General features: G+C 45.2%; 2 protein-coding genes across 4 annotated transcripts in view; one reads left to right on the forward strand and one right to left on the reverse strand.

Annotated features, from left to right (window-relative positions):
• The window catches only part of SMC4 (structural maintenance of chromosomes 4), a 38488-nt gene extending 35788 nt beyond the window's left edge, over positions 1 to 2700 (reverse strand). For both annotated transcript variants that reach the window (XM_070406896.1, XM_070406895.1), the window contains exons 1-3: positions 2506 to 2700; positions 1255 to 1398; positions 173 to 351 (exon numbers count right to left, since the gene is read on the reverse strand). In XM_070406896.1, coding sequence (XP_070262997.1) covers positions 173 to 351; positions 1255 to 1393 — 318 coding nt within the window. In that variant the 5' untranslated portion in view covers positions 1394 to 1398; positions 2506 to 2700. The remainder of the gene's footprint in view (positions 1 to 172; positions 352 to 1254; positions 1399 to 2505) is intronic.
• A 359-nt stretch (positions 2701 to 3059) lies between these two features.
• The window catches only part of IFT80 (intraflagellar transport 80), a 106913-nt gene continuing 96174 nt past the window's right edge, over positions 3060 to 13798 (forward strand). The window contains exon 1 of one of the 2 annotated variants that reach the window (XM_070403645.1): positions 3060 to 3149. The gene's annotated coding sequence lies outside the window, so the exon portion shown is untranslated. The remainder of the gene's footprint in view (positions 3150 to 13798) is intronic. The other variant, XM_070403646.1, reaches the window with a different exon arrangement.

The following is a 13798-nucleotide window of genomic DNA, read 5'->3' on the forward strand; positions in this document are numbered from 1 at the left end:
TTATCATAGGAAAAGAGGTACCAAAGATAATCAGATAAAGCTAATTTGTTGTTAAAAGCAAACACCAGGTATGCATCAATCAGGATAAATATAATAGTTATTGGTACAAAATTAAAATATCTTGTAATAACGACTCATTATCTTTCAATAGTTATTTAAAATGGTCAAATACCTTATGAAAAGGTCCCAGAATTTTTTCCCCAGCATAGGATTTGAAGTTCTGGTTTACAATGTGCGTTATCATAAGCCGAGGAGCTCCAGCTTCATTGGTCATTGCAGGAGGCGGGGGAGGAGGGATGCTATTCAAAATCTCTTCTAAACTTCTATTATCAATTTCCTCACTTGGAGTCTCTAAGTCAGTCAAGGGAAAGGAAAGGCAAAGCGAGGGGAGGGGGGAAGCCTGCATTAGTGCAATTCGTTCTGAGGACTAGAGCCTACTAATCTCTGGAGAGATGTTATTTAAGAAACACAGGAAACTCTCTTTTCCACTTAAATAGTATTATCCAAGCTCAAAGGCGATCAGAATCTTTCATCTTGATTTTAGTAAAAAAATTCTTCAAAAGAATGCCACCAGTCACAAAAACCTATACAAATCTACTTCTTAGGAGTCAAAACACTACATCCATCATAAAGCAAAGCTGGGAAAACCACAGCAACCCGATTCCCGGCTGCCCGCCCATTCGGGTGGTTAAATCCTAAGGCTCTAGATCCAACTGTTCCCGTATCTGAGCTCCTGGAAACTCCATTCCCGAGCCCCACCGACAGTCACAAGGGTTCATAATGTCACCTCATCACTGGACTCACAAAGGCTACGGGTGGCTTCGAGTCAATGATCATCTTCTCTTTAATCTAACTTTAAGGCCACAGAAGTGAGGTTAGGGTCAAGCAACTTTCCATTTTATTAATACTGTACATTGATTACGCCTGGAAAAAAAAAAAAGTCCACCGGCTATTGGCTGACCCGGCCGATTTCCGCGGAAATAACAAGGCCACAAACAGAAATTTAGTCAACGGCCGAAGCCACCGACTCGCCCCCATCCCCTCCGGTCCCGTTACAAAGTGCACAGTCCCGTCTCCGAAAATCGCCGAATCGCTCTCTGGAGCTGACCTACCGGACCCACACGCATCCCGGGACGTCCCCCTTGCGGCCCCTCTTGCTCTCGCCAAGTAACCCGGCCTGTCCCGGGCGGGGCGCGGGCCCATCGGGGTCCCCGGCGCGCGGTCCTGCCGAGCCCGGGCGGGCGGGCGACTCACCTGCGGCATCAGGGGCCGGGCTCCCCGCACGGCCGGGCGGCGGCTCGGGCTCCGCGTCGCTGCTGGCGCCGTCCGGGGACTGCGGCGGCCCTTCCTCTCGGCGCCGGGCGGTGGAGGGCTGGGTGCCCTTGCGGGGCATGGTCGCTGCGGCGGGGTGAGAGCGCGAGTGAGACGGCGCCCCGGCCGCGGGCCCGCGCGGTACCCACGCTCCCCGCCGGGTCCCGCGGAGGGACGGCTCAGCCTCCACCCCGCCCCACTCGGAGGAGCCTTCGGTCCGCCCCACGCCGGCGGGTCCTCGGGGCAGACGGCACGGAACGCCCGGGCACCGAGGGGTGGTTCGTGTTCTCAGGCACGTCCAAAGCACAGGGGGGAGACCAGGACGTGCCCGGGCGTCCAGCAACGATGGGGCAACCGCTTAGGTCCTGTGTCTTAATGCCCCGCCGCCCGCGGAGTGAGCGCACAGGCACACGCGAACGCACTTTCTAAGCGAAGTTAACCTGCAGACGCCGGCGGGGACGAGCATCCCCTCGTTCTCGGGGCCGGGGTGCCGGTGCACAGACGTGGAGGAGTCCGCGCAAACGGCAGGTCTGCGGGGCTGCGAACGCTCCCCAGAGCGGAAGCCCCACGGGCGACTCGCCGCCCACTGTCCTCGCCCCGCCAATTGGCTCCGGGCGCCGAGGACGGCTCGCGCGCAGCCCCGAAGTCTCCCCTACAGTCCGGCCGGGAGGGAGGGAGAGTGGGCGGGCGGACGCTGGGCTCCACCACTCGCGGCGTCCAAATCGGACACCGGCAGCGCCCTCCCCGGTTCCATCATCCGGGGGCGACAGGGGTCTGTCCCTCCGGCGCCCGCAGCGGAATCCCGTCGGATAATCAACTAGAAAGGTCGCCAGTGAAGGGCCAAGACCCGGCGACCAGTCCCTCGGGAGAAGAGAGACGGGTCGGGGGCGACGCCCTTCCCCCGACAGACAGCAGGACGGGTGCGACCCGCGAGGCTCAGAACCCCCAGCCCCCCCACCCCCACGCCCCGCGCGAAGCCGAAGTAGCTCCGAGGAGCGGCGCCCCGGAGACGCGCGCGGAAGCCCGGCCGCCGGGGAGCGGCCGCGGGGGGGAGGGGTGACAGCGGGAGCGATCTCCCGGCGACAGCTCGGCGCGGACTTCGGCGGCTCCAGCTCTAGGCCTCGACGCTCCGGGCGCGCGGACGGGGCAGGAAGTGAGCGTATGACAACCTGGTCAGGAAGGGAGGCACTTTACCTGCGGGGTGGTCCACTCGGATCGAGTCAGGGAACGGCGGTGCAGACCCCTGCTCTTCCCGGTGTTTCGGCTCCGGGTCCTTCACTCGAAAAAGGCGCCTAAATACAAACTCGAACGGAAATTCGTTACAAATGTGCGCAATGCTTTCTGGGAGCCACTTATTTGAAAAGTGCGGCGATTATCTTCGCTATCTTCTGGGCGCTTACACGCATGCGCCGACTCCTGGGGGGGCGGGTGGGGGTGGGGAAACCCAGGCGACGTGGGCCGTCTCTACTAAGTGAAAACACTGTTTCGAAACAGTATTTTCCTTGGGACCTACGGAAACAGCAGTCTTTTAAAAATATTACCGAGAATACCCGACAGGGCGAGTTTTTGAAAGGGGAAGAAAATAAAGAGTAAGGTTCCGTCCGCAGCTGGAGGCAGCGCTCAGTCGTCCAATGACAGACCTTACACCGGGAGGGCGGGCGTTCTCGGGGGTGGGGTCTCGGGCCCGCTCGCAATGCGCGTGGCCGGGAAGTATCGCGAGAAGAGGGAGGGCGCGTAGCTTTTTAGAAGTCACTATGGTGACAGGGCGGTCGGCAAGCATCTTGGTAACTGGTCCCGGCTCTGTGAAAGCAGTCGCCATCGCTTTCCTGGGATTTAAGGTAAATCTCTTCACCTTTGGACTTGGTGAAGAAAAGGTTTGGAAGTTGTGGCAAGCACTGGATCCCACGTTTCCTGCCTTGAGGGTGTGTGTGACGTGAAGCATCAGTTATTTTCCGTCTCCCTGTGGGCAGTAGACCTAGGTTTCGGGATGCAACGGAGGGAGCCCTGAATTTGGAGGGAGTCGAGGGACTCTGAGGAGGAGGGAAGACCTAAATTGGTGAATGATCGAGTAGTCCACATGTGAATAGCGGAAGAATGATTTCGAGTTATTGGTGTTAGTCGTTAGTGTCATGAGTGAAGGGCGGTGGTGGTGGGTTTTTCAAAGTCCAGGGAAGGGACGATTTGTTGATGTCATCTGGTTGACTTTAAGAGAAAATCCATCAGCAAATATTTCTAAAGTGGCTTTTGTATACAGCGCACTGTGCAAGGCATAGTCAGAATTATTAAGCGAGTATTCCTGTTCCCAGAGAATTCAGTTATGTTGGTAGTGAATTTTTAACCTGGAGTCTGTGGATCTGGTGATTGGGCTTCAGAGGAGTTCATAGCCGCTCCCCCTTTCCCAAATTGTACAAAATTCTGTGTTTGTGCATTTTTCTGGGGAGTTAATTTTTCCAGAACTTTGATCTGATGCTCAAACGTGGTCTTAATCCCCCAATAAGTATTTATTCATCAACTTTTATATCCCTGACTTTGAGAAGTAGGAGCCTCTTGTTTTCTTTAAATTTTGCACACTTAGTGCCTGGCATACTAAGCACCAATAAATCTGCTTTCTGAATGAATTTATATTGTCATTCTAAGTAAGTATTACGACTCTTGCCCTGAAGAGCATAAAGTCAGGTTCATTAATTCTCAAAGAAGAGTGTGGACACTCACTGCAAGTGCATGAATCTGGTGAGCTTGGGAGATGGGTGTGGTTTCAATAAGCATTGACTTGATATTATAACTTTATATTTATTGTTTTTTAAAATATATTTTTATTGATTTTAGAGAGGGAGAGAGAGAGAGAAACATTAATGATGAGAATCACTGATTGGTTGCCTCCTGCACGCCCCTACTGGGGATCGAGCCCACAACCCAGTTGCATGTACCCTTGACTGGAATGGAACCTGGGACCCTTCAGCCCACAGGCCCACGCTCTATTCACTGAACCAAACCAGCTAGGGCTATTTATTGTTTTTGTAAGACAAACTACAGACAAGAAAGCTGAAGGGGAAAAAATTGGGTGGTAGGCATACTAGAAGGTATAGATAGGGATTCTCTCTGAGAGCTTCTGAAATCTTTTGGGTTCTCGAAGTTGGTAAAACATTGCAAAACCTGCGTTGGAGGGATATTAACTATGAAAAAGCAAAGACAAGCCTGGCCAGTGTGGCTCAGTGGTTGAGCATCGACCTTTGAACCAGAATGTCAAGGTTCGATTCCTGGTCAGGGCACATGCTGGGGTTGTTGACGAGGTCCCCAGTGGGGGGGCATGCCGGAGGCAGCTGATCAATGATTCTCTTCATTAATGCTTCTATCTTTCTCTCCCTCTCCCTTCCTCTCTGAAATCAATAAAAATATATATTTTTTAAAAAACAAAGACTACGGGAAAAAAAAAAAAGCAAAGACTAGACCAAATTGAGTATTTATATATATAAATAGAGAGTATTTATAAATATAAATATTTATATATAATATTTATTTGAGAGTATTTATATATATATAAAAGCCTAAGTGACCATTGCAACCGAACAAACGACCGAACAGGCAGCATGGGGCGACCAGGCTGGCAGGGGGGTTGGTGAGGGACAACGAAATGACTGAGCAGCAGGCTGTGTGGGAGACCAGGCCCACAGGAGGGGCAGTTGGGAGTGACCAGGCCGGCAGGGGGGGCAGTAAGGGGCGACCAGGCTGGCAGGGGAGGCAGTTGGGGTGACCAGGCCAGCAGGGGGGCGCAGTTAGGGGAGATCAGGCAGGCAGGTGAGCAGTTAGGAGCCAGTGGTCCTGGATTGTGAGAGGGATGTCCGACTGCTGGCAGTCCCCTAAACCGGCAGTCGGACATCCCCCGAGAGGTCCCGGATTGGAGAGGTTGCAGGCTGGGCTGAGGGGGAACCTCCCCCCCCCCCCCCCCCCCGCATGAATTTTGTGCACTGGGCCTCTAGTTTATTTATAAAACCAGCATGTAATACCTATCTCATAGGATTGTTTATGATTGTTCATCCAGCACACATGCTATAAGCATTTGATATTGTGCTAGGGATGTATAATGGGATGTCCAGTTAGAAGGTTAGCTTATAAAGGTTAGCTTGAAAGCCATGTCAAGGATTTTAGATGTAGTATGAAGGAAGTATCTATTAGAAAAATTTTGTGCTAAGGAATGACTTGGTAAAAACAACAACAAAAACAGTAATTATGTGGGATGTGTTAAAAGCAAAAGAGATCAGGAATGCTTTAGTTAGATTATTACTGTATAGTCCTCCATGTGGGAGGTGAGAAGTCTCTATGTAGTAGAATGGAAAAAATCCTGACATATTTTGGAAGAAATAAAATCTGTAGTTTTTATAGATTTTAATGTACAAAGCTGAGAGTGTAAACCCTTAAAGTCAGATACTATTCTTTGTTTGAATCTTTAAATTAGTGATGAAGGGATAGGAAGAAAAAGAAATCACAAATAATTCCTAGTTTTACTGCTTTTGATAATTGCTGTGAATAATGGTAAGTCTTAATGACTAATAAGAAAGAAATGTAGTCCAGCCGGTGTGGTTCAGTGTTTGAGCATCTACCTATGAACCAGGAGGCCAAAGTTTGATTACCAGTCAGGGCACATGCCCAGGTTTCTGGCTTGATCCCTAGTAGGGAGCCTGCAGGAGGCAGCCGATGGATGATTCCCTCTCATCATTGGTGTTTCTCTCTCTCTCTTTCTCTCTCTCCTTCCCTCTCTCTCTCCCTCCCTCTCCCTTCCTTTCTCTGAAATCGATAGAAACATATTATAAAATATCAATAAAGTAACTGTGGCTTTAGATTTAGTTGGACCTAATCATGCCCCACTCAAAACAAATGTTTTCAAAATAGACTTAAACCAGGTTATATAATGAAGAAAAGACATTCATAACAAATAGCTACTTAAATTTAGAGTGAAAATAAGACACTCAGAATAAGAAATAATTTGAGAAGAGATTAGGGTCACAAGAAATAAAGACTGGTGATCCCTGCCAATACTTTGGATGCTTCTCATGAAATTAACACTTACTAATCTTTATGGTCCAAAATCATCTACTAACAACAATTATCTATAATTTCAGGCATACCCAGAAAAGAACCCTTACTTTTATATTTTATTTTATTTTTTAAAATATATTTTATTGATTTTTTTACAGAGAGGAAGGGAGAGGGATAGAGAGTTAGAAACATCAATTAGAGGGAAACATCGATCATCTGCATCCTGCACACTCCCTACTGGGGATGTGCCCACAACTAAGGTACATGCCCTTGACCAGAATCGAACCTGGGACCCTTGAGTCTGCAGGCTGACTCTCTATCCACTGAGCCAAACCAGTTAGGGCACTTTTTATATTTTAAAAGTAAAATTGCACTCTGCAGGGAGAAATAAGTTCAGAAAAAAAGTTGGAATTAGAATTAAAATACACATTTGCAATTTAAGTGCACTATTTTGTCATTATAATAATACTAGAGGCCCGATGCACGAAGATTCGTGCAAGAATGGGCCTTCCCCTGGCTGCCGGCACCGCCTTTGTTTGGGCCCGGAGCCACCTTTCTGCCTTGGCTCCGGCCCGGAGCCGCCTCTCCGCCTTCCCACGCTGCCCAGAGGCCCAGAGTGGCTGGGGCGGTGCGCAATGCCTGCATCCTTGACGAAGCAAGCGACCTGCCCTGGCAGCTTGGCGCCTGCATATGCAAATTAACATGCCATCTTTGTTGGGTTAATTTGCATACTCACTCCTGATTGGCTTGTGGGCATTGTGAAGGTATGGTCAATTTGCATCTTTCTCTTTTATTAGTGTAGATATGTTTGGTTTGCCTTCTAATGTGGTCACAACATTTCATAAGATGAAATTAACTTGCAGGTAAATGTTTAAAAATATTAAATTTGTAATTGTAAATATTTGAGTTAATTAGATATTAAGTAATAAAATGAATAAATAAACATCAAGTTATGTATAAGTAGAGAATATTGTTCAAGATTAATAAATTGGATATAGACACAGGACAGACAGTAATGAATATCATAAGCCTCCAAATACATTAACCTTGTTGAAACTCTCACCTATTTTGCAGAAAAAATAGGAAGTAAGGAAGGGGAACAGTTTTTTGGAAAGGACCATTTTGAAACAGGACTTTATTTTTATTCATGTTTGTTGAGTTTATGGAAAGATGTATTAAATGGGCAGTAGCAGTAGAGAATATAGCTCAAGAGAGAAAATTGGATGAGATAGTGTTATAAAGATAATTGGAACACTAAAAATAGATTAGTTTTTTTAAGGTTGTGAGTAAAGAGGGATAGTATCAGAAAATGTTCATTCTTAGAATCTAGGAAAAAGAAATAATTATAGTAATGTCTCTGGTAGGACTCTAGACACATGACAGAAAACCCAATGCAATTTGTCTTAAGAAAAAAAAATTGGCTCCCATAACCAAAAAATCAGGTGAGTATAACAGATTCGGTGTTCAAACAAAGACAGCAGGATTTGGTTTCTTTCTTTGCTCTTCTTTGCATACCATCATCTTGGCATTATTGTCAGGCTCTACATAGTGGCTTTTGGCACCTCAAGGCTGTCTGCCTGCTATGGTAAGATAGCTACAGCAACTTCGCCTCAAATCTCCTAAAATGAATGGCTTGACATAGGAGAGTTTTTCTTCTCTATCATTTATTTGAATAAAAGTTCTGTGAAACAGTTTCTGTGCAAAGGGAATGGAGTGCTCTAATTGGTTTAAGTCTGGGTCTCATGCTGGCCCCGTTCAAGCCACAAAAGCTAAGAGTAAGGAAGTCAGTGTTTCAAGGAGAAAGTCTTTGTAGCTAGGATAAGAGTGAATATATGTAGAGTGACAAAAACATCAATTTTCACTACAAATAGGTAACCATTATTAAGTTCTTACTATGTTTCAGCACTCTACTGGACATTTTATTTTTTATTGATTTCAGAGAGGAAGGAAGAGGGAGAGATAGAAACATCATTGATGAGAGAGACTCATTGATCTGCTGCCTCCTGCATGCCCCCTACTGGGGATGGAGCCCACAACCTGTGCATGTGTCCTGACCAGGAATTGAACCCTGACCTCCTGGTTCATAGGTCGATGCTCAACCACTGAGCCATGCCTGCTGGGGCTCTACTGGACATTTTAGGTACTTATCTCATTCATCATAACCTGTGAAGTAGGTATTATTAGCCCCATTTTAAATAAGGAAAAAATAATGTACAGTATTTGGGAGATCACTAGGAGGGGAGTTCACTATAAGAAGGAGTCAAGTGTAGTAGAGACTGCAAAGAGAATGAGAATGGTGATCTTATGAAAAAATTAACATTTATTAGGTTTTTAAAAAAATGCAGAAATGCATACAGAAGAAAATACAATTGGGTCATAATCGTATCACTCAGTTAATTATAAGAAATATATGAATGTATAGATAAATAAAATACTATGAACATGGTAAAAACTTCAAACAGTACAGAAACATATAAAATGAGAATTGAAAGCTTCCTTTCTCATCCCAGTACCCCTACTCTCACAAAAGTCTCCATTAAATGTCTTGTATATATCTTATCAGAAAAATACTTTAGTATCCAATAGCTTATATATTCCTTTTTATTTACACAAAGGGGATTGCATTACATAATATTGCTGTATATATTTTGTCTTTTAACATATTATAGACATCATTCTATATTAGTATATGTAGATTCACCTCATTTTTAAAATAGTTGCATAGCACTCTCGTGTATCAGTTGAGTGTGATTCTTTTATGCTTGTTGATAAATTAAAAGGATGAATTAAAGATGACTACTTATTTTAAAACTAGGAGCCCAGTGCGCGAATTGCGCGGCCCGCCCACCCACCCGTCGCCCTGCCTTGACACCTGAACCTCTCCACACAGAGGTCCAGCAGGCCTGGCCCAGCCCCCCTCCCCCCCACCCCCTCTGGCCTTCTCTGGCTTCTTCAAGCCCCACCCTCAGTCCCTCAAGTCACCTCGAGCTGGTCCCGCCTTCTCTGGGTGCCTCCCCGCTTCTGCCCTGTCTCCGGAGCAATGTGGTGGCCCTGCCCGTCATGGCGCCAGAGGAGAGCGTGGAAACCTCCTGCCTGCTGCACTGTGCTCCTTCCCCAGGCAGATGAGCGGTGGATGGCAAAGGACTGGTGAGGGGGGGCGCTACGGGCTCTCACCCCTGCCCTCCCGGCACGGGCCTCCTCTGGGCGCCTCCCCACTTCCACCCTGTCTCCGGGAGCAACGCCCGCTGTGCACGCACAGGCAGCCTCCTCCTTAGCGGTCGTGACTGTGACACCATTAGGACCAATTAGCATATTACCTCTTTATATATATAGATTGGTAAATCACATGGTTTATTAGCTAGAATAATAATAAACACCCTGCATTTATTAGGACACCCAATGAAAGGATTATAAATATAGCCAATAAAAATAATATTAAAGTATGGTGGCAAGATCTAGCTATAATGATAATTAGAATTGCAAGGAAATGTAAATATCACAGCATATACCTACACTTTAGCAAATGCATATGGGAATTGGAGTGGGGTGGGAGTTAGAAGTCTTTTGTAATTGAACTATACTGCCATTTGAAAACCTGTGTCTTTGAATTTGTCCCTGGAAATGATGAGCCTGTCATACAAGAGAGATCTTGTATAGTTCTATGATAGGACCAATTTGAATAAAAGATCTGGCTCTCTCCCTCCTTTCTCCTCTGGGAGGAGACACAGGAGCCTGCTCAGAGCTATCTGTTTAGAAGACTGTTGATGCAAATTGCACTTTTAAACATGGGACTTTGGGTAGTTAAAAGCAAACCATTAGTTTCAACTATTAACATCAATAGTTGTTAGCCAAGGGTTAGCCAATATGCAGTTGAACTAAAAAGAACTTGGTATTAATGTGCTTATGATCTAGTTCTTGCATTTCTTATCTATCTTTCACATTCTTGTTCACCACTGAGGCTTTTCTGCTACTTATTTATAGGTACATTCTTGTTGACAAATCATGCCTTCCCTTTTTCCTGACTGAAATTTTTCTGCTTTTGTTAGTGCTTCTATCTCTGTTTCATTTCTTAAATGTAATTGTTCTTTTTTCTTTTATTGTAGACCATTTTAAGCATTTTTAAGTGTACAGTTCAGTGGCATTAAGTATATTCATATTGTGCTACTATCACTTCCATCCATCCACAGAACTCTTTTCCTCTTGCAGAACTGAAACTCTGTACCAATTAAATAGTAACTCCCCAATCCTCCTTCTCCCAGCCCCTGGCAACCATCATTTTACTTACTATCTGTGAATTTGACTACTCTAGATACTTCATACAAGTGGAACCATACAGTATCTGTGCTTTCATGACTGACTTATTTCAGTTAGCATAATGTTAAGTTTAATTCTTAGCATTAATGCTTAATTCTCTTTTCTTATTTCTAACTCTGTTCCACATTATAAACACACTAGAGGCCTGGTGCATGAAATTCATGCACTTGGCGGGGGGGTGTCCCTTAGCCCAGCCTGCACCCTCTTGCAGTCCAGGATGTCCATCTGCTTGCTTAGGTCCGATCCCCCTGGGTTTCACAACTCTTAATGCCACATCCAGTTTTGAGGGCAGCTGGAGAAATAGTCTTTGTCCTAGGCCAGTGGTAGGCAAACTCATTAGTCAACAGAGCCAAATATTAACAGTACAACGATTGAAATTTCTTTTGAGAGCCAAATTTTTTAAACTTAAACTATATAGGTAGGTACATTGTTATTAACTTAATTAGGGTACTCCTAAGGCTTAGGAAGAGCCACACTCAAGGGGCCAAAGAGCCGCAGTTTGCTGACCACAGTCCTAGGTGGTCAGATGTGTAGCAAAAATTCAGATTCTTTGTCCTAGGAGGTCAGATGTGTAGCAAAAATTCAGATTCTTCTACCGTATAAGTAGGAATGAATGAATATTGGAGAATAGTCAGCTGTTTTGACCATTTCCCACTATCTGTCCCAAACTCTTAGCTCTTTCCAGTGTAAATCCTACCACTTTACCTTTTGGAACTCACAATGTGTTTTTGGCCAAAAAGTCTTTACTCTGGAATGGTTTATTTCTTTACTTTCACAGTCTAACTTAAATCTGGTTCTTTCCTAAGAAAACTGCATTCCCCTCGGCCCTCTCAAGTGGAGGCTGTTTAGCTTACCAGATTCCCATGTGTCAAAGGGCCTTCTTTCTCATTAGTGTATCTGGACAGTTGATTCCCTTTCCTCTTCCTCTCTAAAATCTCCTACTCTCTTTGAAATAAGTCCCACCAGTCAACCCTGTCTTTCTGCAGTCATCTGCAGATCTATGCTGTGTCTATCTCCACCACTATTCCTCTCATTCTTCTCAGTGATTTAATATCCACAAATCAGTCTATCCCATTCCCTGGCCTCTCAGTTCATTGACCTCAGCCACCCACTTTTCACCATCTAACCTACTTCAGAATTACCAATATCTACATTCTCCCCAAATAGGTTTTAAGCATCTTATTGTATTTATATCTCCATTTGTTTTTCTCTAGTTTACTTCATGTAGAATCTTAATGCTGTCTTAGCCAGTTTGGCTCTGGGATAGAGGGTCCTGAGGACTGAAGGGTCCGGGTTCGATTCCGGTCAAGGGCACGTACCTGGGTTGCAGGCTAAATCCCCAGTTGGGGCACATTCGGGAAGCACCAATCGAAGTGTCTCTCACATTGATGTTTCTCTCTCTCTGTCTCTTCTCTTCCCTTCCACTCTCTCTAAGAATCAATGGAAAAATATCCTCAGGTGAGGGTTAACAAAACAAAACAAAAAATAGAATCTTAATGCAGACAATACTTCAGACTTTAGTAGGACTTCTTAGGCCACCTTTTCATGTAGCTGGGTAGTCTCATCTTATGGCTTTGAACATGATTTCTGCACTGACAACCCTCAAATTGATATCTCATTGATATTTCCAGCTCCATCCTCTTCCTTGACTCCAGACTTGTATATCCAATATCTCCTTGAATTTTCCATTTGAATGTCTAATAGGCTCCTTAAATTTAACATATCCAAAGAAAACTTTTTTATATCTTCCAACATGTTCCTCCCTCAATCTTCACCTCAGTAAGTGGCAATTCTGTTCTACCTATTGAAGCTTCAGTCATTTTTTATTCCTCCTTTTCTTAAACCCAACTCATCAATAAATCCTATGGAATATTATTTCACAATATATTCAGAATGCGACCTCTTCATATCAGTCATACCACTACTGTCTTTCTCATTCAAGCCACATCTTTCAACTCTCTTCTAGACTATTGAAATCCTAAGTGGCCTCCCTGGTTCCAGTCTTGTTCATCCTTGCTCTGTTTTTTTGTTCGTTTGATTTTAAAATATACTATCCATACTGGCACTTTAAAAACGTAAGTCAGATCGTATCTCTTCATTGCTCACAACCCTTCATTCATTCAGAAGAAAATCTGAAGCTTTTATTGTGGTTTTTCAAGCCCCTGTATGATCTGTACCCTCTCTTCTCCCCTAATTTCCTGCCACTCCCTTCACTCACGCTGTATTAGCCATACTGGCTTTCAGTCTTAAAGGCATTGCTGACTGCTGTATTTAGAATTTTAAGGGAGTAAGTGTCGGAGCAGAAAGATCAGTTCTGGGGTTACTGCAGTAATCAAGGCAGAGGATGACGGTGACTTTGGACTATGCTGGACATGCTGAGAAGTAGCCAGATTTGGAGTATACAGTATTTTGGTTGTTGACTGTCAGGGTTTGCTGAGCACATTTTTGCCTCTTAAGCTCCATGAAATTTGACCCACACTAGACCAAAGACAAATTATAAATGATTTTTGGTAGCAAAGGCATAGTTGCTCTCACGTGCTCCCTTTGCAAAGTTGTGAAATTGATCAAGTTACCTATATTCAAGAAACTTTCTTTTTATTACCTCCCCCCACCTCCCCCCCAACCCCTCTTCACTCTACTCCCTACCCCCCCCACCCCCACCCCTGCCCCCACTCCCCAGTACCACTGACTAGTCAGATCCTTGATAACCAATGCCTTTGGGCAAATAAAAACCTCCTCAGTCCAGCCCTCAGGCAGCTCTGCACTTCCCTGAATTAGTTAAGTGCTAATACTATTTCTTTATTTCTCTATTTAGCTTCACAACAGAACGCCATATCCTTCATGCAAATGATCTCAGCTAAATAGGATGTTTGGGGCCCTGGCCTGGTGGCTGGGTTAGTTGGAGCTTCATCCTGTGCACAAAAAGGTTGAGGGTTAGATTCCAGGTCAAGGCACTTACCTGGCTTTTGGGTTCCAACCCATCAGGGCAAATATGAGAAGCAACCGATCTATGCTTCCTTCCTTCCTTCCTTCCTTCCTTCCTTCCTTCCTTCCTTCCTTCCTTCCTTCCTTCCTTCCTTCCTTCCTTCCTCCCTCCCTCCCTCCCTTTCTTTTCTTTCTTTCTTTTCTTCTCTCCTCT

Source organism: Myotis yumanensis, unplaced genomic scaffold, assembly GCF_028538775.1.
Source record: "Myotis yumanensis isolate MYYU_CA2020_CCGP unplaced genomic scaffold, mMyoYum1.0.hap1 SCAF_2, whole genome shotgun sequence".
Lineage (NCBI taxonomy): Eukaryota > Metazoa > Chordata > Mammalia > Chiroptera > Vespertilionidae > Myotis > Myotis yumanensis.